The following is a 24,827-nucleotide window of genomic DNA, read 5'->3' on the forward strand; positions in this document are numbered from 1 at the left end:
TGTATGTTTCTAGAAACTTATTCATTTCTTCTAGATTGTCCAATTTGTTGGTGTATAATTATTCATAGTAGGCTCTTATGATTCTTTCTGTTTCTATGGTATCAGTTGTAACATTTCTTCTTTTATTTCTGATTTTATTTATTTGAATCTTCTTTTTTTCTTAGTCTAGCTATAGGTTTGTCAATTTTCTTTATCTTTTCAGAAAAACAACTCTTAGTTTTGTTGAGTTTCCTTAAAACAGGTATTTTGAATTCTTTGTTGGGTAAATTGTAGATCTCTATGTCATTGGGGTCAGTTACTAGAAAATTATTGTGGTCCTTTGGTGGTGTCATGTTTCCTTGATTTTTCCTGTTCCGTGAAGTTTTGCATCACTGTCTTGGCATTTGAAGTAGCAGTCACCTCCTCCAGTCTTTACGAACCTCTCCAACATGTCCAAACTTGCATTTTCTTTGCTCCAACGGTGTGCTGGAACACCTCCACTGGAAATCTGGACTTCCACAAAGCCTCTCTCATCCACGGGTGATTGTCTAAGGCAATGTTTCCCAGGGGCTCTCAGTCCATGGTCAGGAAGGGTGGAGCCTGTTCATGGCTTTGAGGTCTGTATGCTTATTACTTGATGCACAGGTGGGCAAGATTACTCCCAGGCCCCTTGGCATGACACTGGATTCCACAGCTCCCACAGGCACTTTTGTCCATGGATGGATGCCAAATTGTTGCTGTTGAGGGGTGGGACACGACGAGGGACATCTTCTTCAGCTTTGATGCTGATGTCACCCTGCTGGAAGATTTTTGCACGCAGAAGCTAGGTCCTCCTCAGACTCCTCTAGTCCAGACAAAAACACCTCAAGTACATTCCACACATGACAGGGCTTAAAACCCTAGGGACCTCCTGGTTGTCCTTCTTGGGACACACTTAGGTTTTTCAGTGTCCCTTAAAGTTATGTATTAGTCATCTATTGCCATGAAACTAATTACCCTAAAACTTAGTTGATGCTTCAACTGTATATTATTTTATATCATTTCTGAGTGTACAACTCGGTGATTTTTTTAGTATATTCACAAGGTTGTGCAACCATCACTACAATGTAATTCCAGAACACTTTCATCATTCCAAAAAGAAAGAGTCAGGAATCAACAAATAGCTTAGGTGGGTGGTTCTGGCTCTGGGTCTCCCATGAGGTCCCAGTCAAGAGTCAGTCATTTGTAGGCTTGACTGGAACAGGAGGATCTGCTTCTAAGAAGGCCCATTCACATGCTTGGCAAGTCATTGCTGGTTTTTGGCAGGAGGCCTGAGTTCCTGGAGGCTTTAGCTCCTCGCTGTGTGGAAGTCTCCATAGGGCTGCTTGAGCGTCCTCGAAATATGGCAGTTTGCTTCCCCCAGAGGTAGTGATCCAAAAGAGAGAGCAAGAGGGAAGCCATAACATGTTTTATGTCCTAATATCAGAATTACACACTATTACTTCCTTCTTATTCTATAGAAGCCAGTTACAAAGCACAGCCTACACTCAAGGAGGGAAGTTTAGCTTCACCTTTTGAAGGGGGCAGCATCAAAGAGCTTGCGGACATAATCTAAAACCATCAGTGTGGTTTTCAGAACTGGCCACGATGGCCAAGATGAAGTATGATTAGTGTAGTTGGCTGTCAGGCTATCACCTTCCTTGATCTGGACTTTAATCTTTTCTTAACACAAGTATGGTGCAGTGGTCAGGTACATAGTTCCCAAAGTCAAATGAACCGGGTTCAAAGCTTGGCCCTCCCCTTCCTAGTTGGGTGACCTCGGGCAAGTCACTTAACCTCAGATTCCTTTTCTGTAAAATAAAGATAATAACAGCCACTTACAGAGTTGTTCTGATGATCCTGGAAATGCTTGGCCTAGTTCTCAATATGTTCTCAGTAAGCATTAACAAAACTCAAGATGGCGTACTCTCTTAAGCAGCCATTTCAGTCTGTTGATTCAGTTAAGAGCTCACAGCCAACTCAGAATTGCTGTTTTGTTTTCACCTTATTAAACTATGAAGTCTGGTCTCTCATACTGATTTTCTGTAAATAAGTTTTTTTTTTTTTTTTGCGGTACACGGGCCTCTCACTGTTGTGGCCTCTCCCGTCGTGGAGCACAGGCTCTGGATGCGCAGGCTCAGCAGCCATGGCTCATGGGCCCAGCCACTCTGCGGCATGTGGGATCTTCCCGGACCGGGGCACGAACCCGTGTCCCCTGCACCAGCAGGTGGACTCTCAACCACTGCGCCACCAGGGAAGCCCCTGTAAATAACTTTTTAATTAATTTTTATATTAAGATATAACTCACATGCCATAAAATTTACCATTTTCAAATGTACAACTCAGTGGTATGTAGTTTATTCACAAGATTGCATAGCTATCACCACAATCTAATTCCAGAACACTTTCATTATCCTCCAAAGAAACCTCATACCTATTAGCAGGCATTCCCCAATGCCCCCTACCACACCCCCTGCCAATCACTAATCTACTTTTTGTCTCTATGGATTTGCCTAGTCTGGACATTTCATATAAATGAAATCACATAATATGTGGTCTTTTGTGTTTGTTTTCTTTCACCGAGGATAATGTTTTTAAGGTTCATCCATATTGTAGCATGTATCAGTATTTCATTCCTTTTAGTGGCTGAATAATATTCCATTGTGTGGACATACTACATTTTATTCACCCAATCATCAATTGATAGACAGTTGGGTTGTTTCCCTTTTATGCTTTTGCAAATGCTGCTATGAATGTTCATGTACAAGTTTTTGTATGAACACATTTTCATTTCTCACGGGTGTATATCTAGGGGTGGAATTGCTGGGTCATATGGCAGCTCTATGTTTAACTTTTTGAGGAGCCACCAAAGTGTTTTCGACAGCATCTGCACCAATTTTTACATTTCCACCAGCAACGTAATTTCTCCACATCGTAAATGACTTTTTTTTTTTTTACAATCAAAGTAGAGGTGTTCAAGGTCAACTTTATTAAATTTCCTTTTATTGATTTCAGGCACATTTTCAGTAATTTGAGGTGATTTTGAACACTGGTTTTCCCATTTTCCCAATCTTACGTTTTTATTTGATTTATTGATCAACCTGTTGCATAGAAATGTCAGCCTGATTGGAACTAGATGGGAACCTAATCCATATTTCTTCATCGCTTCCATAAAGATATCATGAAAGACATCAGACATTTTGCTTACATCAAAAAACTCTTGACCTTTCAAATTTTCTACATTAGAGTGATAATATATAGTTATATGTAATATAGTTATAACCAGATTATAGTTAAAATGTAATTTACAGAAAGGAATTTAGTAATCAATAAATGAAGTCTCCTTATTTTAGATAAGGAAAAACAAAATGTGTGACTTTTCCAAGGTTACTAGGTAGCATCTGAGACAAGACTTGACTCCAGTTCCATTTTTTACCTTGTTGTTCTTTGTAGTGTGTCACTCAGAGCACAAATGAAGGGAATGTTCCCTGACTGTTGGCAGGGCAGTCGTTTAGTTTGCTGGCAAAGCAAGCTTCTCTTCCGTTCCTTCCCCCTCACCATAGCCACGACCTAGCCATGGCATAACATTTCTAGTGAACCTATTCTGGTTCCTTTTAATCACCTCTTTTTTTTTCAATTAAAATAAGCATGACATTTTAACTTTTAAAGTGCTAATAAACTGTATTTTTAATAATGTATTTTAAAACTTATGAATGGGAAAATTTGCTAGTCTGTATTTCCTATAATTTTCACTTTTGTACAAATCTTTTACCACATCTTCAGTCACCTCTTCCTTCATTATTTCACAAAAATTCCCCCAAATGATTTTGTCATGTCTGTGTGTTTTAGTGCTGTGGTTTGTATTTGTTCAGGTTCAGAGGCTTTAACTCCTATAAACTATCCAGACATCATCTTACTATGTTTTTTTCTTTTATGGCAAACTTGAGCCCTTTTTTCATGATATCTATCCTACACTTTCCAATATGAATATCTTTATCCTTGGAGAAGAAACAAGCAAAATAAGGGTTATTATGTTTTTTTCTTTCAGTCATCTGCAGTTTATTCACTATCTTTTCCAAAGAGTGTCCTATTCCTTCCTTTTTCACTTTCTGCCACAGAACATACTCGTTAAAGTCCTCTTTTCACAGTTCTCCCACATAAAAAAGGAGGAGGAAATACCTTATGTACTGATATGAAATAAGCTCCAGGATGTATTGTTGAGTGAAGCAAGCATAATACAGAATCATAAACATAGGCTACAATCTTTTGTGTAAAATTTGAAAAAAAGAATATAAGTCATACTTCATTGATTCTAAAATGCACATATTTTCACACTTTGGATGTCTCTGAAACTAGAATTCATTGTATAATAGAGGCAAATCACAGTTTAATTGACAGTGCTTTTTTAAAAATTTCTTTTGTAGTAGTATAACATACTATAATTATAGTATATGTATAATACATACCATATAATACAACACACCATATAATATATATAGTATATGTATATTAATAATATATAAACATAATAATGGCACATCTTGCAATCAATGGGATCCTGGGTTTGATAAAGTATATTATTTCATTTGATTGCATATGCAAAGAATTTTCTCTAGGAGAATTTGCACGAAACTGGTAAAAAAGATCACTCAAAGGGAGGGGAACAAAGTGACTGGGGAGCAGAGGTGACGATTTCTGTTGCATTCCCTTTTGTATCCTTCACATTTTGAATCACATAATTATATTAATAAATGAAACATTTGAACAATAATTCAAATTCAAAAAGTGCAACTGGACATGAGTCCTCCTGATACCACTACTTCTGTGCAGATTTGTACATGGTTTTGTGACTGTTCTTAGTAATGGCTGTGCCATCACGTGCCCCAATCTCAACCCAAGTCCAGCATTGTGCCTGGCTGGGCACTAATTCCAACTGACATTGTCCCTTTCTCCCAAGTTTTCTGTTACTTGTAAATAATCAACCAGATTTTTATTAGTTAAAATTAAGTCCACTATAGCTGTTCCCCTCATTGCTTCCTTCACATTTCTACTGATGAAACTGTTCTATAAGGCAAAGCATAAATATATCAGATGCTCTTCTTTTATAAGACATGACTTTCAGCAGAGTCATCTAGCAGTATCTAGGGAGGGTGGGGAGAGAAACGTCTTGAAAAGTAAAAAAAAAAAAAAAAAAAAAAAAACAGTTTAATTGGCACCAAAGCACTTGGCAACCATTGGGTTACCATGATAGCTCATACATAGTGTTTGCTAAATAAACCAGGAGGCAGCTGCAATGAATGACTCTAAGATGCTGGCAGTTATGTGTGTCACTAAAACAGCATTGCTGCTTCATTTCTGTTGATGATGATATTTAGAAATGGAAGTAGCCACTTCCCAGACCACTCTGAATGTTTTATACACACAAAAGTAGTATTAAATCTCAAGTAAGCAAAATCAATCCTAGCAATTCCAGATGGCAAAGAATAGTTACCAAGTAGGGCCAAGCTGAGATCTCAGGCCTATTCCAAAAAGAGCTCAAAAAGTTCAATACAGAATAGAGGCAGAACTTTCAGGGCCAGAGCTTTCAAGTTTGACATAGATAGGATCCAACCAGTGCTGGCTGAGTGTGGATAACAACAGGTTCCAGGGTGATTACCATCAATTCTTGTTGGCATTTATGGTTCCCTCTCATCAACAAGCAGGTTTGAGGTAAAGAAAGCTTAAAGGCCCAGCAGTAAAATGAACAATTTTCAGGGATTTGTGTGCTGGGGTACAGAAACAATACTTCCTAGAATTAGGACAGACTTACTTTTACATAAATTTACTTTTTAATAAGGTTGATTATTTAACATGCAACTGACATAAAACAGTTCCTTCTGATGAGAACTCAAGATCTACTCTATTAGTAACTTTCAAATATACAATATAATATTGTTTACTACAGTCATTATGTTGTACATTACATTCCTAGAACTTATTTGTCTTATAACTGGACGTTTTTGCTATATTATGAAATAGTTGGGACATTATTTTCAATATATCTTTGAATATGCACTCTTACTTGACCAGACTCAGTCTCTCTGGAATCCAGTTCATCCAGTTTATTTACCAGGAGGTTATTTAAAATATTTACAGCATGAAAAAAATATTTCAGGGTAATGTGCTATACAGCAACACATAAATAATATATAAGGGTTTAGTTGAAGTAGGTATAAAACTATTTTGCATAAAACTACTTTTTTAGTTTGTGATACATTTATTTAATAGTGCTCTGTAATTTGGGGTGAATTTGGGTGAATGCTCTAAGCTTCAGTTTTATCACCTTAAAATGGGGATACATATATCATCTATCTGCCTCAAAAAATATTTTAAAAACAAAACAAAAAAGTATATAATTACCATAATTATCTTACAAATATTAAGCAATCTGTAAGTATAAGTTATTTTCAGTTAATAAACTATACCATCATAGTCAGTGTGGCTAGCAGGAACTATCTGGTCTACCTTTTGAAAGCTGGCATTTAAGGTTAAGCACCATAAAACACTGTAGAAACCCTACTGCTACAGCTCAGTCCTCTAAGCTTTCTAAATCAAGTACATGGTAAGAATTAGGCCAGTTTTTCCAGTAATGTATAAACACCCCATCAGAATCATCCAGTGTACTGATATACATGTAGATGCCATGGTAAACTCATTCAGTTGGGATTTTGGGTGCTAGGGGCTGGAAATTAGCATTTAAAAAGAAGTTCTGCTGGTAATTCTTATGTGCATTAAAATTTGAGAAGTACTAGCTAATGACTTCTAGAAACAGGCCTGAAAGTTATAGGAATTATAGATCTGGGTCTCCTAACTAACAAAAGCTCATGGCAGGGACTTCCCTGGTGGCGCAGTGGTTAAGAATCCATGTGCCAATGCAGGGGACACGGGTTTGAGCCCTGGTCCGGAAAGATCCCACATGCTGCAGAGCAACTAAGCCTATGTGCCACAACTACGGAGCCTGCGCTCTAGAGCCCAAGAGCCACAACTACTGAGCCTGCGAGCCACAACTACTGAAGGCCACGTGCCTAGAGCCTGTGCTCCACAACAAAAGAAGCCACTGCAATGAGAAGCCTGTGCATTGCAATGAAGAGTAGCCCCAGCTAGCCGCAACTAGAGAAAGCATGCGCGCAGCAATGAAGATAAACACAGCCATAAATAAATAAATAAATTTATTTTTTCAAAAAAGCTCATGGCAGAAAGTTATGAAAGGCCCTTATATATGCCACACCTACTTCTGCTAAACTCTCCTTCAGAAACCAACAGGAGTTTCTTGGTAAACTGTTTGGGTTTTCTTATATTCAGGTCATGGTCCAGTCTAAACAAAATACCCACTTCTGCTGTACGAACATTATGGTTTAGCTAACTTTCCACATTATTTGCTAAAAGCTTGTGCATGCCACTTTCTCAATTTTAAAGCATTCCTTTAGGGTGACAAATGCTTAGGGTATTTTAAGCTCATACTTTTATCCTTCACTGTGAAGTTAGGCCATTTTTCTACAAAGAATGTTTTCTGTCTGTGGTAATGGTCGTTTCAGGAAAATTCATGCATGTAAAAAGGTTGGTGGTTTTGATACCATCTGTTAGCTAGCCTCTTGAAGGACACTTGGCTGTGGTAGAGTTTTCTTCATAGTCAGAGGAGGAATCATTTTTCTGTGTGCTATTATGATGGCAGTTGCCTATAATAACTCAAAACTCTTAAAGCCAAGTGTCATATTTAATAAAGAACTAGTATCCACAATATATAAAGAACTCTCATAATTCAACAATCAAAAAATCCAACTAAAAAATGTCAAAATATTTGAACAGACACTTCATCAAAGAGGATACGTGAGTGGCAAATAACTAAACATTAGTCATTAAGGAAATGCAAATTAAAATTCTAATCAGATACTCCTACACACCTATTAAATGGCAAAAATCAAACAAACTAACAGACAAATAAACAAACCTGAAAATATCAAGTCCTTGTGAGGATGAGCATTTGGAACTCTCATGCATTGCTGGTGGGAATGCAAAATGGTACAGCCACTTTTGAAAACAATTTAGTAGTTTCTTATAAAACTAAACACTCACCATGTGACTCAGCAATCCTGTTCCTAGGTATTTATTTACCAAGAGAAATGAAAACACACGTCCACACAAAAACTTGCCCATGAGTTTTCATATAAGCATTGTTAACAAGAGCCAAAAAGTGGAAAGAAAACACCTAAATGTCCATCAGTTGCGGAATGGCTAAACAAACATTCACACAATGGAATGCTAACTGGCAATAGAAAGAAACAAACTACTGAAACATGCAACAACATGGATTCATCTAAAATGCCTTCTACTAAGTGGAAAAAAAAAAAGACTCAAATGGCTACATAGTGTGTGATTTTGTTTACATGATAATCTGGAAAAGATGGAATTATTGGGACAGAGAACAATGAATGGTTGCCAGGGGGCTGGCATAGGGGAGGAGGTTGACTACAAAGGGGCATTTTTTTTTTTCCTTAGGTGATGGAAATGTTTTATATTTTGATTGTGGTTGTGTTCCATGCCTGTATGTGTTTGTCAGAATAAAAAAGTTGAGTTTTACTCTATGTAAATTATACTCAATAAACTTGACTTAAAAACATGAGTACACACAAACTTGGACATAGACTGATTTGACACATGATGCTTTTCTAAATTTGAATTCCAGCTAGTGTGTGAAGCTCCTAGTATTAAAACTCTGACTATAGGGTTCTGGATGAGTGTTTCAAACAAACACCTTGCAGATAGGTCCAGTTTATTAAGCTGGAAGACAGGACTCAAGGTACTGCAAACAAACTACTGGTTCTGATGTATAGAGTCTTCAGACATGGCTCCCTGTGGTGATGAACAAAATAAATCTGGTCCCACTATACTGCCTTCCATTCCTTCCCTGCAACTCAACCAGCCATGCCATCATTAGGATCTCCTAAAGAGCTCTCTGGGGTGTCTATGCCTGGGTCTCAGGCCATTCAATGGATATTTTAGGCCTTTGAAGTGGTCCCTGGACACTTACTTGAGGAAAAGAAACTCACCAGGAGAAAATTTTGCAATATGTCTGCTCATGAGTGCAACTGATTGAGTGCCAGTGATTGAGCCAGTGAATTCGCCAGGCAGATAAGTGGAACAGTGGGCCATGCAATAGATACAGTTGTTTGTCGATGATTCAGACCTTTCTCCCCCTTAATATTGCTTTTAATTACATTCATTACAAAAATACTTTGAGGATTTGTAAAAGATTAAGTGGACAAAACACTGAAAATTTCAGTTTTCAGCGAAAGATTAAAATTATATCCTAGCTTGATATGTAAATCCCACAATTTTACTTCACGTAAGATAAATTTAAATGTGTATAATCCTTTTGAACGATGCATGAATATCCATTTCCTTGAAAAATCTGTACAATTAATTTCCTCACGCTTAACTGATGCCTTCTCAAGATCCATTCAATATTTTTTCAAAACTCAGGATTTTAATCCCTTGAATCTTTTTTCTTTTACACGAAAGACTGACAAACTCACTCTGGGTTAGAGCATTGTCCTCAGTACTAGGCTAGCACTCTGGAATTATGCTGCTGTTTCCAGCCAGAATGAAAGAGCAACAGGGAAGTCTAAGTTTGGGAACTCGTCTACCAGCCCAGTCCACCTCACTTGACAAGAAACCCCTTTCTCACTTGGGAAACAGAGGCAGTCCCCTCTCTGCTTCCCAATGTCTTAGATTTTGCAGAAAATCCTCCATATTCCTGGCTGAGTTATTGAGAGAAGCTCATTGAAGCCAATGAGTTTTAGTGTTTAGGAATGAGAGCTTCTGATAGTGGGAAAGTGGATGGGCAGGAGGTAACACACACATTTATGAAATAGGGCTCAGTTTCAATTTGTACATCCTCTAATCTGAAACAGACTTCTTTGCCTTTGCTAAGTAACTGACTCTTAAGTGACAAAATGTTTGAATTTCCAAAAGTACACTTGATTTTTAAAATGGTAACCCCCCTTCTGTGTGGCAGGAGCTTTAGATTACTTTTCTAGTACAGGGAAGGATTTTTCTTTATTCCAGGCACATTCTTGGGTCCAAGAGCTAGTCTACTATTTTATTGGGTACGTATTATTTGTAACGTATTATTAGACACTGTGTGGGTGGAAGGAGAAATTGGAGATGGGGAGACCAAAATGATTAAGACTTCGTTCCAGGACTTAGATCCAAATATCTTACAATTTAGTGGGTGAAACAGTTGCATCTATATTAAAAATTTTTGTTCTCATGGAACGTAAATTAGTTTGAAGTCAATAGGGAAAATGGCCTTGCTATGTTTTAGGTGGGTGGATAGTACTTTATTTAGTACATTTAGAGATTCAATGGTTCTTGAGCATCTCAAGGATTTCGAGTCTTACACTGGCCACCATAATGGAGAAAGAAAAGAACTTGCTTCAGGTTGGTGGTAGTATATGGATGTCTTTAAGAGTTCTAGATTTGGAGTAAGGCAGATCACTGGGTTTGAATCCCAGATCTGCAATTTAATAGTTGATGTGACTTTGGAAGAGGTATTTAACTTATCTATACCTTGGCCTTCTCATTTCATAAAAAGAGGATAATAGCAACATCTCACTGAGCTGATATGAGTTAAATACACAAATACATGTAAAAACATTAATTTAGCACCTGGCACGTGGTAGATGAGGAATGACTGTAAGTTATTACTATTATTATTACAGTAATACATACCAATGAATAGCATACAAAGAGCTATTTGCTTTGGAGCAATAAAATAAATAACCTCCAAGAAAATCCAAAACATGTTTTCATTACTCCCAAACTCTACTGCATTAGTCTCAGGCTGGTGTTCAGATTATTCCAGGTTGTAAGTCTAAACCCATGAATTTCTCAGAATACAGCACTTAAGATCCAAAGGTAAACAAGAGACTGGGCAAGGTTCTAGAGAGAAAAGGCAGTTTTTGCCGTGGAGTCTGGTTTATACCTAGTGATTACAAATTTCCCTTGACATATTTTAGTGGGAGTAGCTTTCTTGCAAAATTCTAAGGGAAATATGTTCTGGACAAACTTACTTGCCTTTGGAGTAGGTCACTACCTACATTAATTTTGGAAGATACTGCCCTAGCTTTTATTTTCCCCAGGTGTCTGATGTCTAAAACCTCACCAGGTTATTTACTTTAGCTTACTAATCTTTTTTCTTCCCCAGTTGAAAGACGATTCTCCCTGGTAGAGGAGAGGGGAATCAAGGTCCAACACTACGCTGGCCAGGCCCTACTCTTGTTCTCACTGGTAATGTGGCTACTCCCATGTACAACCTAGTCGTTGAATCTAGACTGTCTTGTCTGGGTCTCTGTCTCTTGTGGCTGTATCTAGTCTCCAGTCTTGTTTGAAAATTCCTTCAGGACAGGAATTTTGTCAAAAGATTTTGTAGAATATTGGTTAAACTTTACCCACCTGTACCTTAAACCTATGTAGCACACTTTGACATCAAAAGTAGGTGAATGGGGCTTCCCTGGTGGAGCAGTGGTTGAGAGTCCGCCTGCCGATGCAGGGGACACGGGTTCGCGCCCCAGTCCGGGAAGATCTCACATGCCATGGAGCGGCTGCGCCCGTGAGCCATGGCCACTGAGCCTGCGCGTCCGGAGCCTGTGCTCCGCAATGGGAGAGGCCACAACAGTGAGAGGCCCACGTACTGCCAAAAAAAAAAAAAAAAAAAAAAAAAAAAAAAAAAAAAAAAGTAGGTGAATGATAAATTGTAAATTGTTGTTGATTATTGTGACCTGGTTTCACTTCCCCATATCCTGAACTATAATGTGTTCTCTAGAATTCTTTCAGAACTAGAAATCGTGGAGCGGACTGTGATTGCAGCAGAGTTGCAGATCTACTGGAACCACTGCAAAACACAACATAAGGCTGCAAATTAAGAAAAAAAAACAAATCCCTAATCAATCTCAGAAATGGATCCTTATTACCAAGGATCTTAGATATAGACAAAGAGACCTTAATAAGGTTGAGTCCTGTTTTCCTCCCCATTGCAAAAATTAGCCAATAAAATTTATGTTCATTGTGGGTGAATCTGTAGCACCCAAAGGGTCATTTCAATAGCTTGCTCAGCTCTTCAGCACTTAAGAGTTCCTGGAAATGATTCAGTAGCATGGAAAGCTGCTCTTTAGAGTCTTCTAAGACGAATCCATGGGGTTTTGATTTGCTAAATTCTAATCTAGACTAACAGCAGCCTTATTTCCCTAATTTTACAATCTAATTTCTTTGGCGCTTAGAGTTTAATGTACTTTGTAAAAAACACACCACCAAAAAACAAGTCATTTTTCATTTCTAATGAGAACTGATTTTGAGAAAATATATTAAAGGGAAAGCGAAAGAAGAATTGTTTGGGAGCCCTTTATAATAGCTTTTAAGTTCCGTTAGTGAAAAAAAGTGGGGCTTTGAGTATGGAAGTGGGGTTGAGATACTTGGCCTCATCAAGATAATAAGTAAGGGCTATTTTTGTGTTTTCTGGGAAGGGAAATGGAACTGCTGGATATGGAGGATAGTTCACCTAGGTTACTAGGTTATCAGGACTTAAGACACAGCACTTTTCAAGAATCTAAAAATGAAATGGATTTTTCCATTCTTGCCCCGAAAGGTTAGGTAACTGGGACCTGCATTTGCCTCAAGTAAATTAATTCAGTGAATATTCACCCCTAATATGTGTGGGGTACCTTATCAGGTAAGGAGTGAGATGGAGGGGTAGGCCGTGGAAATAAATCCAAAGACATAAAGTATTTGCCCAGAGCACGAGTAAGTTCCTGAGAAAACCGGGTTTCCCAATCAGTGTGATTGGCAGTGTACCAAGCTGCCTGAGATTCCTTTTTTTTTTTTTTTGTCCTACCTGATCATGTGGAGATCTTTCTTGTGATTTGGAGAGTTTGAGCTGTTTTGCCAGCGTTCAGCAGGTATTCTGTGAGAATTGTTTCAGATGCAGATGTATTTTTGATGTACCCGTGAGAGGAGGTGATCTCCCCTGTCCTTCTATTCCGACATCTTGATGGAAGCCTCCCCCAAGCTGCCTGAGAGACCAACGTAAGACAGTAATGACTCTAGGGCTAAACTCTCCCATAAACCTCAGGGGCTGCGTGAGTGCTTAACAGAAGAGGCAAAACTGGGATAATTCCATAAGCCTCGAGCAAACCTTTATCTCAGGGTTTAGGAAACACCTTTAGGGAAGTTAATTACTGACATTTAAAATTGACGTTAGAAAGAATAAAGCTTGATTGTTTTTCATTTTTCGACATTTGCAAATTACAAATAATTCAATAAACAGAAACATTCTTGATTAAACTTAAAAGAGAAGAAAATACAAGCAAAGCGGATTAACAGAAGATAAATAAAAAAACAGGAAAGCCGTCGACCTTTGCAAGAACCTCACGACCCCCTCCGCCGGATGTGGGTAAATGGAGCTCCGCCCCCAGCCGACGAGCGGGTCCCACGGGATCCTCGCTCTAGTTCCGCCTCCGCTTGGCTCGGCTCCACCCCGCTCCAGGAGCTGCGTGCCTATGCGGCGAGTCAGGGAAAAGCCAGGCGGGACTTCCGGCGTTTGAAAAACTTCCGGCGGGAACCGGAAGATGTGGTCGCACACACAGAATCCCGGGCCTTCTGACACGGCGGGCGGGAAGGTGAGCTGAGCGTCCGCCTTGGCGGTCTTCCTGCGGGCTCGCGGGAGCCCGGCGCCGCTCCGGTATTTTTGGGGCCATTAAGAAAGTTCTGAGCGCTCATTTGGGAAATAACATCCCTTTTTAAAGTGAGAAGTTTCATTACAGTTTACTGTCTGCAGTTTGTATCTCATACCGTACCCTCGAAAACCCCTCCTACCTGCCGCGTGTCACCTGGCGCGTCTTCTCAGACAAGCTCTTAGCGCAAAGGGGCAGACGTCGGAAAGCCAGGGCAGACCTAGATTGTTTTCAAACCTCAAATGATCGGAGATGGGGGAGGAAGCGCCCTTTTCACTATCAGATCATGGCCCTGGCAGAATCAGCTGCATCCTCAGTAGTGTGCCTGGCGTGTAGAAGGTACTGAATAACTGTAGAGGAAAGGAACGAATGGGAACACTCCAGGCACCTCTTCTCGAGCCTCCCATTCGCCAGCATGTCATAAATATAATGTATGTGCAATGGGAAACGAGCCTAGGCTTTGTGTTTGGGGCTCTGGGTTCTGGTCCTTATGCCACAATAGATCTTCCCTTTGAGTAAGCCGTATCACTTCACTGGATCTCAGGCTTCTTATTCATAAAAGAGAATAGTAGGACTGTCTGATTTCTGAAGCTCTTTCCAGCTCTAGTATTTTATTTTTATTACTAAGTTAGGGATCTGTGCTGACATTCCAAGGACTTTTGTTGGTACACAGGGAAACTTCTATAGGTGCCTCTTAAAAAGTTGTTCTCCCTGTTTTCCTTTAAGTTATCTAATTGTTGTTTTTACAGTTTTAATGTAATATTTGTGTGTGTGCAGGTCTTTCCAGCCCCTCCTCCGCTTTTCACTTGCCCTGGCTTGGTGCCTCCTCAGTAACATCATAGCAACCTCCAAGTTTTTGATTCTGAGTCAGCTTTCGTAGCCACAGAGATAAGAGAGCTTGGAGGAGTGAAAATCTCAAGCCACTAACAATAGGGATGTTCTCTTGTACCATCACTTTTTCAAGAAAGCAATGAGTGCCATGTGTGATGTTGCCTAATAGTGCTGGGGAAAAAAATGTATATTCCTGTGTAGAGACTATTTATATATATATATTCTTATGTTCATTTGAAAATAGTTATAGAGCAGCTATTAAGTGCCAGGCTCCATGTGATACAGAAGTGAAAAAGACAAATGTGGTTTCTTCAAACTTTGTGGTGCTTACTGCCATGAAGTAAACGTGGGGAATGCAGACAATAAACAAGGATAATTATAGATTGTGTTACATAGTACTGTATAAAGGAAATAAATAGTGTCCTATAATAATATTTTATCTGAGAAATGCATGTTAGGCCTAAAATATTGAGATCTAAGCGCTGAGAAGGAGCCAGCCTATTGATGAGCAGGGGGAATAGTGCTCCCGGCAGAGGGAACCTGGGGTGGGGAAGGATCACGCTTGTTACACAGTGCGAAAGCATGTTGTGACTATGGCTGAGGAGCTACAGGGAGTGGTAAATGTGGTTAGAAAGGTAGGCAGTGGTCACTTCTTCAAGGCGTTCTAGAAGGCTATGGTAAAAAAATATGATTTGACTCTTAAGTGGAGGATGGAATAGGAAGTCATTGAATGGTTTTAAAGCATTTTCTAAATGTTAGATTGAATGGGTTTGTGGAGGATGGGTTTTAGGAGCAGGAGTGGAAGCAGGGAGGCCAGTTAAGAGGCTGTTACAGTAGTCCAGGTGAGAAGCGTTTGGGACTGAAGCCTCACTGGAGATCATCAAGATTTAAGATACATTTTGGAGGCAGAATTTATGTGACTTACTTACAGATTGGATGTGGGAGATGAAAGAAATAACAGATTTGCAAGGTTTTGGTTTAGCAAGTGAAACTTTAGAGGATGATGGTTATGTTCAGTATCTTGATGGTGGAGATAAGAATACATATGTCAAAACTTATCAAATCTGTACACTTTAAACACGAATGATTTATTGTATGTCAGTTATAGCTCAATGAAACTGTTAAAATTCTAACAACGTTCTAACTTAGCAAAGAACCATTCATCTTAGGTGGATGGTGGTGCCATGTACAAAGATGGGAAAGACTGAGATCCGAATGGGTTTTAGGACAAGGAATAGTTTATCAGGAGTTCCATTGTGGATATGTTAAATTTTGGATAACTGTGAAGCATCTGGATAGTTTCATAGGCAGGCAGTTTATTAAGTAAATCTGAACCTCAGAGGTAAGATTTGTGGTGGAGGTATTAGGTTTGTTAGTAAGTAGGTGATACAAGTATTTAAAACCATGCAAATGGATTAAATTTTGGTTAATCTACAAATCCTATGATAGGAAATAAGAGAACATGGGAGGATTGGAGATGGGCAAACAGTTCCCAGAACATTGGTGGTAAAACTGGAGTATGGATACCCCTGGGAGTATACATACCCCTGGGAGTATACCTAGATAGGTACACAGTTTTTAAGAAAGAATTTCTAAGTCCTTACCTTCTGTATATACTCTTTCTAAAACTGATTTGCCTGAAATAGGCCTATGTGTTCATGCATATTCTCCTTTCCCACCTCCTTTTTCAAATTCATATTGTTTTTTCTACTTGTCAAAAGACAAGTTCACCTCTTTTAATGGCAGCATTGCCACCAGAGTGCCTGATAAAGGAGCATTTGGAAATATTTGTTTTAGGAAAGTCTTCTCCAGTGGTTAATTAAAATTTTGTGAGCTTCCCAAGGATTTGTCTACCCCTATTTATAACACATTTCTGTTAAAGCTGAAGTGTGGAGTTAGAATTGGTGCATGGTGGTCTCTGTGGGAAAGTTCTGAATTCAGGTGTAATGTAGAAGGGGGTGATGGGAGTGGATGATCTGGTTGGGCTGTTTGTCAAGGAGCTTAGCATCTTCAGCATTTTATTCTTGGGCTGGTCAGATTCTCCAAAGAATCTTCCCATGCTCCTCCCTAGAGGGTAGGAGGCTTTTTTAGGAGCATAGTGGGGGAAGGGGGCCGGGAATCTCAGTTTAACATTCAGCCTGTATGGTTCCCATGTCCACAACTGTACTTCATGTCCTCTAGTCTAGAGACTTGTTTTACCTTCTCCAGAGAATGAACCTCCAGACTTTTTCCTGGGGCAGTTGTTAATAGCACGAAATGGAGTAGAGCATCTAGAGATATTCCTTTGCTTCAGACAGCTTACACCCAGCCCTGACTCCCTTTACCCTTAGTTCCAAGGTATCAGATACCATGTCCTGTGATTTTTTTTTTTTTTTGAGGATACTGCAGAGTAAATTGGTTTGGTTCTGAAATGCTCCCACTGCTGACTTGGGGTTTTAATTTTTATATAGTAAAATTTGCTAATCTTTTTGGCTTTTGGAATTTCGAGTCATGCCTAGGAAAACCTTAATTCTCCCACCTCCACTCAGAATTATCAAAACAGCCTTCTTGGGCTTCCCTGGTGGCGCTGTGGTTGGGAGTCCGCCTGCCAATGCAGGGGACACGGGATCGTGCCCCGGTCCGGGAGGATCCCACGTGCCGCGGAGCGGCTGGGCCCGTGAGCCATGGCCGCTGAGCCTGCGCGTCCGGAGCCTGTGCTCCGCAACGGGAGAGGCCACAGCGGTGAGAGGCCCGCGTACCGCAAAACAAAAACAAAAACAAAAACAAAAAAGCAAAACAAAACAGCCTTCTTTGCCTTTTGTAGTACTGTACTTTTATTTGGTACATTTAAATCATTAGTCAGTGTGGAATATATTTTAGTTCATGGTGTGGCAGCAAGAATTAAACACTTCTTTTCCTCCAGAGGGATAGCTGTTTGTCTTAATACCACTTATTCAGTAATTCATTTCTGGACTTCCCTGGTGGCACAGTGCTTAAGAATCACCTGCCAATGCAGGGGACACTGGTTTGATCCCTGGTCCGGGAAGATCCCACATGCCCTGGAGCAACTAAGCCTGTGCACCACAACCACTGAGCCTGCGCTCTAGAGCCCGCAAGCCACAACTACTGAAGCCTGTGTGCCTAGAGCCCGTGCTCTGCAACAAGAGAAGCCATCGCGGTGAGAAGCGTGCACACGACGACAAGAAGCCCCCACACCACAACGAGAAGCCCGTGCACCGCAACGAAGAGTAGCCCCCACTCGCCGCAACTAGAGAAAGCCTGCGCGCAGCAACAGAGCCCCAACGCAACCAAAAATAAATGAATAAATACAATTGATTGAAATGCCACCCCATCATACACTGACTTACTCTTTCTGTTTTTGTTTTATTGTGGTAAAATACGTACAACACAGAAATCACAAATTATCCATTCCTTTATGATCAGTATCTAGGAGCGCTTATTTGAGGAATGATGACCTTGATAAACATAAAATTCAGAAAAGGCGGTGAAGGAAAAGATGGAAGAATATCCTGTCTACTTCTTTTGTAGTCCTGGTTCCCTCTGGGCACTCTCCTGTCCAGTAGTTCTGCACCCACTGGACTGAGTTGAGCTATAGCTGCCAGGGAGACATGTTCCCTTTTGTGACAACCACTTTGGTATTTCTGTGAGGTGTTTGTTCCTTCTCCAAGTGGAAGTTAGAACAGAGACATTATAACATATGACTGATTTAGGAACTTGTTTAAAGGTTTACAAGCATGTCAGAGTCTAATGTAGTTTTTATGGTTTGACATACAGTCTTTAGGTAATAAAATTTATCAGCTAAAGTAAATTTGTTTACTTCCTGTATTGTATGATGTCTCTGATTATTTGAGTCCTTTTTTTTTAGAGCTGGGCCTTTGAATTTGGGAAATATTTTCTAGTGGCATTTGTGATTAATTATTTTACTTAAAAATTGTGAGCTTTTATTATAAGGAACTAGATTATCTTGTTTTAGGAATAGCCTGGCTGCTTATTCAGTCAGTCAGTCAGCATTAATTATTTGACTGCCAACTTTGTAGATGGGCCTCTACTTATACTGTAAGAAGATAAAGAAGAAGGAAGGTATTTCTTGTCTTTGAGATAGAGTTTAATAAAGGACTTTATAATTTGCTGTCTGATAAATTATCAAATAATACTTGCAGTATACGCAAGCATATAATTCTAAAAAATGAAGAATTCTCACCCTACAGGAACTTATATGTTTCCAGAGATGGCCCATACTCATCAGGCTTTTGAAACAATGGGAAGGCTGTTAGCTGCCCTTATAATTGGCAGCCACATAGGAGGGGAAAGTGTTTAGGCTTGTGAATGACTGTCATTTTTCCCCCCATGACATTTTCTAGCAGCAGAGGTATTGGAGTGTTAGTTTTGAATGGCCCATCATTTTGTAGAGAAAATAAGTGATCAGTGATTTAAATCACACTGATTTCATGTTGTATTTCTTCTTTTAGATGTCATCATTGCCAAGAAGAGCAAAAGTAAAGGTCCAGACTGTGGTATCCAAAGATGAATTCTCTTCCTTCTCTGAGTTGTAAGCATACTGGTTTCATATGGGGTGGGAGAATGATGTGTATTTTAAGGAGATGCATTCTGCCATTTACTAACTTCTGAAGTCATTTGTGTTGAAGAAGGCTGTGTCTTTTTCATTCATTTATGTAACAAATATTTATTGAACTCATGCTGTGTCCCAGGCTGTGTTTAGGTGTTGGTGATAAACTATTGGACAAGGAGAAAGTGACCAACTAAATATAAAATATATACACTAGAATATAAGGTCCATGAGGGCAGTGGAGTTTGTTATATTCCTTTAGAGCACAGTTTCTCAACTTAAGCACTATTGACCAGATAATTCTTTGGTACAGGGACTGTTCTTTACATTGTAGGATGTTTAGTAGCATCCCTGGTCTCTACCCATTAGTTGCCAATAGCATCCCCTCCCCCACCTCAGTTGGGACAATCAAAAATGTCTTTAGACACTGTTTAAAAATGGAAAAGCTCACTATGACTATGGTGTGACATGACCCACTTATTACGGTAATACATGATTTCTTATGTTTTGAGTGTACAGGTGCGTGTATTGGTTAGGTGAGAGGAGAACGGAGGGAGACCTGTGATTTATAATGTATTGGAGGGTATTTCTGGTCAACTCTCCTGTTTTAGTTCTTAGCAATATCTCTTCATATTCTGTGTTCACATCACTCCATTTTATATTAAACGCCTTCTACCTTATTCTTTTTTCAAAAAGCGTATATCTCTTTTTCACCTTTCACATTTGGCTTCATTTTTTCTGGAAATTTTTCTATCGTTTTACTTTTAGATCATCTGCCTCTGAAGATGACAAGGAGGATAGTGCCTGGGAGCCCCAAAAGAAGGTCCCCAGAAGCCGTAAGCTGCCTGCTTCCAAGGAATCCAAACTGAAGAGGGCGCCACGGGTGAAGAAGAACACCCTACAGACCAAAGATGGCTCAGAAGGTGTGGCTGTTAAGGAAGAGCTGGTAGGTGCTTTAGCTGGATAGAGGGAACACTGCCGTGCCTTCCTAATTAGTGATGCTACTTTCTCCTTACATGGACTAGGACAAAGCAGGTAAATGGCAAAAACTGCAGGGCAATGGTGCCTTCTGCCAGGGACCTTAATAGTGTTTACCATCAGATCCACCGTGTTGGAGCAGAAGGAATATTTGTCAACTGGCACATATGTATATCGTGCTGTAAGCAAACACTGTGGCTACACCAATCTGGATTAAAAAAACCAACAACAATAAATTATAGGCTCTGTTGCAGTACCGAAAGGATTATGCATTTCCAAAATCATTCACTGCGGTATTCCTTTAAATAACAGCTTCCCTAGTTCATTTAAAAGAATACTCCTTTAATATGCATTGGATGCGTGACTTCCCAGGGACTCATTTATCGTGTATAGAGGGGACATTACATTGTACCTTGCTGTACCCTTGGATAGGGCATTTGAATCGATCTTTTCTCCTATCAGCCAGCACCTCTGTTTCTTCATCTTTGCATGCAAGCTTTTCACTGAACACACTTTTAGTGGGTGGGTGGGTAGGCTTTATCTATAGCTGAGAAAGTATTGACTTGTTGGCAGAATTTGGAGCTTTTTCGTTGAGCATGGCATAGCTGCACTTAAAAGTAGCTTGACTGCCTAATTAGGAAATATCTCTTAGTTCCGGGGTTCTTTGTATTGGGGTCACAAACCCTTTGAGAATTTGATTATAGTTATGAACCTTCTCTTCAGTAAAATGTACACATAAGTTTTAAAGTATGGTTCAAGAGCATACAGCTTAAGAACCCTTGTCATGGTGACTTCTTGATCCTTCCCATGGTGCTTGGTATATGTATATTTCTTTTAAAGGGAAAAAGGGAATTCACATGGAAAGTCTCTCACTTAAGAGATATTCCACAAGTTTTTTGGCTCAATCAAAGCACATGGAGCATGTTAGACTATTTCATTTCATTGGTTTGGCATCTTGTTCTTGTGTAACCACCACCAAACAAAATAGTTGAAAACCCTAATTAGGTGGAGCTAGAATTGGTTTTGGGTGGAGGTAGAATTGGTAGCCTCTTAATAATTTAAAAATCTATGGTTAGCAAACATAGTAGACAAAATCCATCATTACTCAGTCTCTTCCTCTCCATGTTGCTGTAATTTGCCAGTCCACTGGCCATTCCTCTTCATTCTTTGAAGACTTTAGCCCCTGCTTTGTATCTTCCTCTCTGCATCTTCTTTCACTATTCTCAGTGATACCCTCCTCCACTTGGATGAGCCTTCTAATACCCTGTGTTCCTGGTTCTTTAACCTCCCCACCTCCAGTGCCTTTTTCTTCTTCTCTGCCTTCACCACACCTCTCGTGAGCTCAACCTGAATCTTGTCATGTGCTACCGCTTGTCTAGAAATCTTGTCTAGAAACTGTGCTACCGCTGACATTTCTTTTCCTCCTATCTCACTTTTATACCATCAGCTCATCATTTCCTGTTTTTCCAGCTTACTTGCTCAGGTGCCCTCACTGCCGCAATTTTGCAAATTTGTCACAACTTCTCATCAGTAGTTCTCCACCTAGGGAACTTGAAAAAAAAAAAAAAAAAACCAATGCCCAGGCCCCTTTTCCAAACCAATTAAATCTGGAAGGAATTTTGGAGGTAGGCCTTGGCACCAGTGGTATTATTTTCTTAAAGCTCCTCATGTGATTTTTATGTACAGCCAGAGTTGAGATCCATTACCTAATTCTTTGACTCTAGGGCTCTGTCACTGTCCATCAGCCCTTTTCTTTTCCTACCTAATCTAGCCTAGATTACATAATCACTTTTTATTGAATAGTCTCACCATTTTGCCCTTCTTTTATTTGATCTTACATGGCTGATTAAACCCCAGCACTGGGTGAGCCATAGCCTCTCCTGCCTGCACTGAGCAGCTAACCATTGTGGGAAACGGTCTCACCAGTGGCCTAATTTGTTTTACTTTAGATTCATAATCTCAGACCTCAAAATTGCATCAGAAATACCTGGTAACCTCATTATTTTTCTTCAGCAGGTTTGTTTTTCCACCTTTTTCTCTTTTCTTAAACTTCCTGAATTCCTTTCTCTTCTCTCACTCAGCTGATGACATTGCCTTTTATTTATTTGAGAATATATGAAGTTTCCAGTTTTCTCACGACCAAGCTATCTATATGTGTGTTCACCTTCTGTCCTATTGCCATGGAGGAAATGTCATTCCTCCTACCAAGGATTGGTTCGCCGCTTGGGCTTAAGATCTCATCCACTCTTGTGCAAGGTCTCTGTTCCCTCTGTCATCTCCTTTCTTTTCCCTTGTCAACTTTTCTTCCTCAATTGCTACAGAGTATAAAATGCTGTTTTACATCTAACTTTTAAGAAGCCTTCCCTTGACTCCATATCCCTTTCCAGCTATCTGTCAAGCTCACACAATACAACACAAGGTCAAGGCCAAGGCCTGCTGACTGATTCAACTGGTAAAGATATTTACAGTGAGCCACTTTTTTGATCTAGACAGTTTACGACTTTCAGAGATAGCAAAAAGAAGAATGGTCAGATTCTTCCTGGAGTTCTGGGTTTAGTTATAGGCTACATAATTACCATTTGAAGTGTTAAGAATGATTAAAAAACCCATGAAGGCAAAAGATAATAAACTGTGATTTTTCAGTGTGTCAAAGATTCAGGTTAAATATAAGGAGGAAAAATATTTTCATAGCTTATTAAACTTGAGTATGTCACTGAGGAAGGCTGTAGAATCTTAGAAGCTTTAAAAATGGAGAGTTATTTCCATATTTTTGTTTGTTTATTTTATTTTTGGCTGCATTGAGTCTTCGTTGCTGCTCACAGGCTTTCTCTAGTTACAGCGAGTGAGGCTACTCTTTGTTGTGGTGCACGGGCTTCTCATTGCAGTGGCTTCTCTTGCTGCGGAGCACGGGCTCTCGGTGCGTGAGCTTCAGTAGTTTTGGCTCACGGGCTCTAGGGTGCAGGTTCAGTTGTTGTGGCGCACAGGCTTAGTTGCACTGCGGCATGTGGGCTCTTCCCAGACCAGGGCTCGAACCTGTGTCCCCTGCATTGGCAGGCGGATTCTTAACCACTGCACCACCAGGGAAGCCCTTTCCATATGTTTTTGATCTGTGTTTTGATCTAAACATGTTTGGATTCACTTTTCTCAAAATTTTTGGTCTTTGGAATCCTTTACACTTTTAGAACTTACTGAGGACCCCAAGGAACTTTTGCTGAGTTGGGTTATATCTGTAAATATTTACCATATTAGAAATTAAAAATGAGAAAATATTCATCAATTAAAAAAAATAATCCTATTACATGTTAATGCAAATAACATGTTTTAATGAAAAATAAGTATATATTTCCCCAAACAACAAAAAAATTAATGATAAGAATGACATTGTTTTACATTTTTGCAAATGTCTTTAATGTCTGATTTACTAGAAGATATTTGAAATAAAAAAGAAATCCCAGCCTCCACACAGATGTGTATTTGGAAAAGGGAATGGTGTTTTAATAGCCTTTTCAGATAATTGTAGATAATATTTTATACTATACCAGAACTCAGTAAGTGGTAGTTTAAAAGGTTTCATTGTGGAATCTGTAACCATACTATATTCTATTACATTAAAATCCATTGGTCTGTGTTGTTTGAATGGCTCTTTTACCTATGCATGATTTTGTAACGTTATATGTTGGTCATTTGGAAAATACTGGTTCACTAATTGATTTACTGTGAGACAACCACTGCACGTCAGTATGCATTGGCCTGCAGCAGAAGTGCTCTATGTGTACATTTGTGCTTTATGTACATTTCAGTACAGACTGAAAAAGATGTGCTTTCAAGGATTGAAATTTTAAAAATTAATAACTTTTACTGCTTCATTCTTAAGTGAAGCTGACCTTGTTTTATTGCAAGTGTGTGACAGTGAAGGGAACAGTGATTTCTAGTACAGCTTGGTGCCACTGCCTTGTTTTTTTGCTGCCATTGCTCTTGCACCATCAGTGAAATGTCAAACAGTGCCTTGGCATTATTATGAAAATAGTTGTGACCTTGCAGACCCCCTGAAAGGGTCTCAGGGGTCTATGAACAACACTGAGAAACCCTAGGTAAATTTTGCCTGAAGACTCCAGAGAAGATACCTTTAAGTGTCTAATTTTTGACTGCTGGCTTTTCTTTTTTTTCCTCTTACTTTAAACCCCCCACCTTTAGTCATTTTACTTTTTCTTTATTTCTTCATCTGCTTCCGTTTCCCTCTCCTGGGAGGTAGTCTGGGTGTGGCAGTCATGGTAATGATGGTGGTAACAGCAGATATTTGATTGCTTACCGTTAGCCAGGCGACATGTTCAGCACTGCATTTGCATGATATTACTTAATCTTCACAACAATCCCTTGAGGCAGGTGCTTTAATTATCCTGACTTTATAGACCAGAAAGCCAAGGGGAGAGATCACAGATAGTAAGTAATGGAACTGGGTTTCTAAGTCAAGAACATGATTTTGTCAGCATTTCAGGAACCAATATATCTCTCGTGGGTGTTTTTACATCAGCCATGCTCATAAGAGTGGTGTATAAAACCAGAGTGCTGGTTTAATAATTAATAGTTTGATATAACCGTCACAAGGAGTTAAATTCTTATGACTAGCACTGTCTCTCGTTGGAGGCTGAAGTAAGTAGGGAATTAAATAATAGTCAGAAATTTACTTG

General features: G+C 39.5%; 1 protein-coding gene across 4 annotated transcripts in view; it reads left to right on the forward strand.

Annotated features, from left to right (window-relative positions):
* The first annotated feature begins 13,590 nt into the window (after positions 1-13,590).
* Positions 13,591-24,827, forward strand: part of SRBD1 (S1 RNA binding domain 1) — a 229,588-nt gene continuing 218,351 nt past the window's right edge. For all 4 annotated transcript variants that reach the window (XM_022573933.2, XM_022573934.2, XM_022573935.2 and 1 more), the window contains exons 1-3: positions 13,591-13,709; positions 19,064-19,143; positions 19,930-20,107. In XM_022573933.2, the coding sequence (XP_022429641.2) occupies positions 13,659-13,709; positions 19,064-19,143; positions 19,930-20,107 (309 nt within the window). In that variant the 5' untranslated portion in view covers positions 13,591-13,658. The remainder of the gene's footprint in view (positions 13,710-19,063; positions 19,144-19,929; positions 20,108-24,827) is intronic.

Source organism: Delphinapterus leucas, chromosome 13 (assembly GCF_059928025.1).
Source record: "Delphinapterus leucas isolate spDelLeu-1000000601 "Yukka" chromosome 13, BTC_Dleu_Yukka2, whole genome shotgun sequence".
Taxonomy (NCBI): domain Eukaryota; kingdom Metazoa; phylum Chordata; class Mammalia; order Artiodactyla; family Monodontidae; genus Delphinapterus; species Delphinapterus leucas.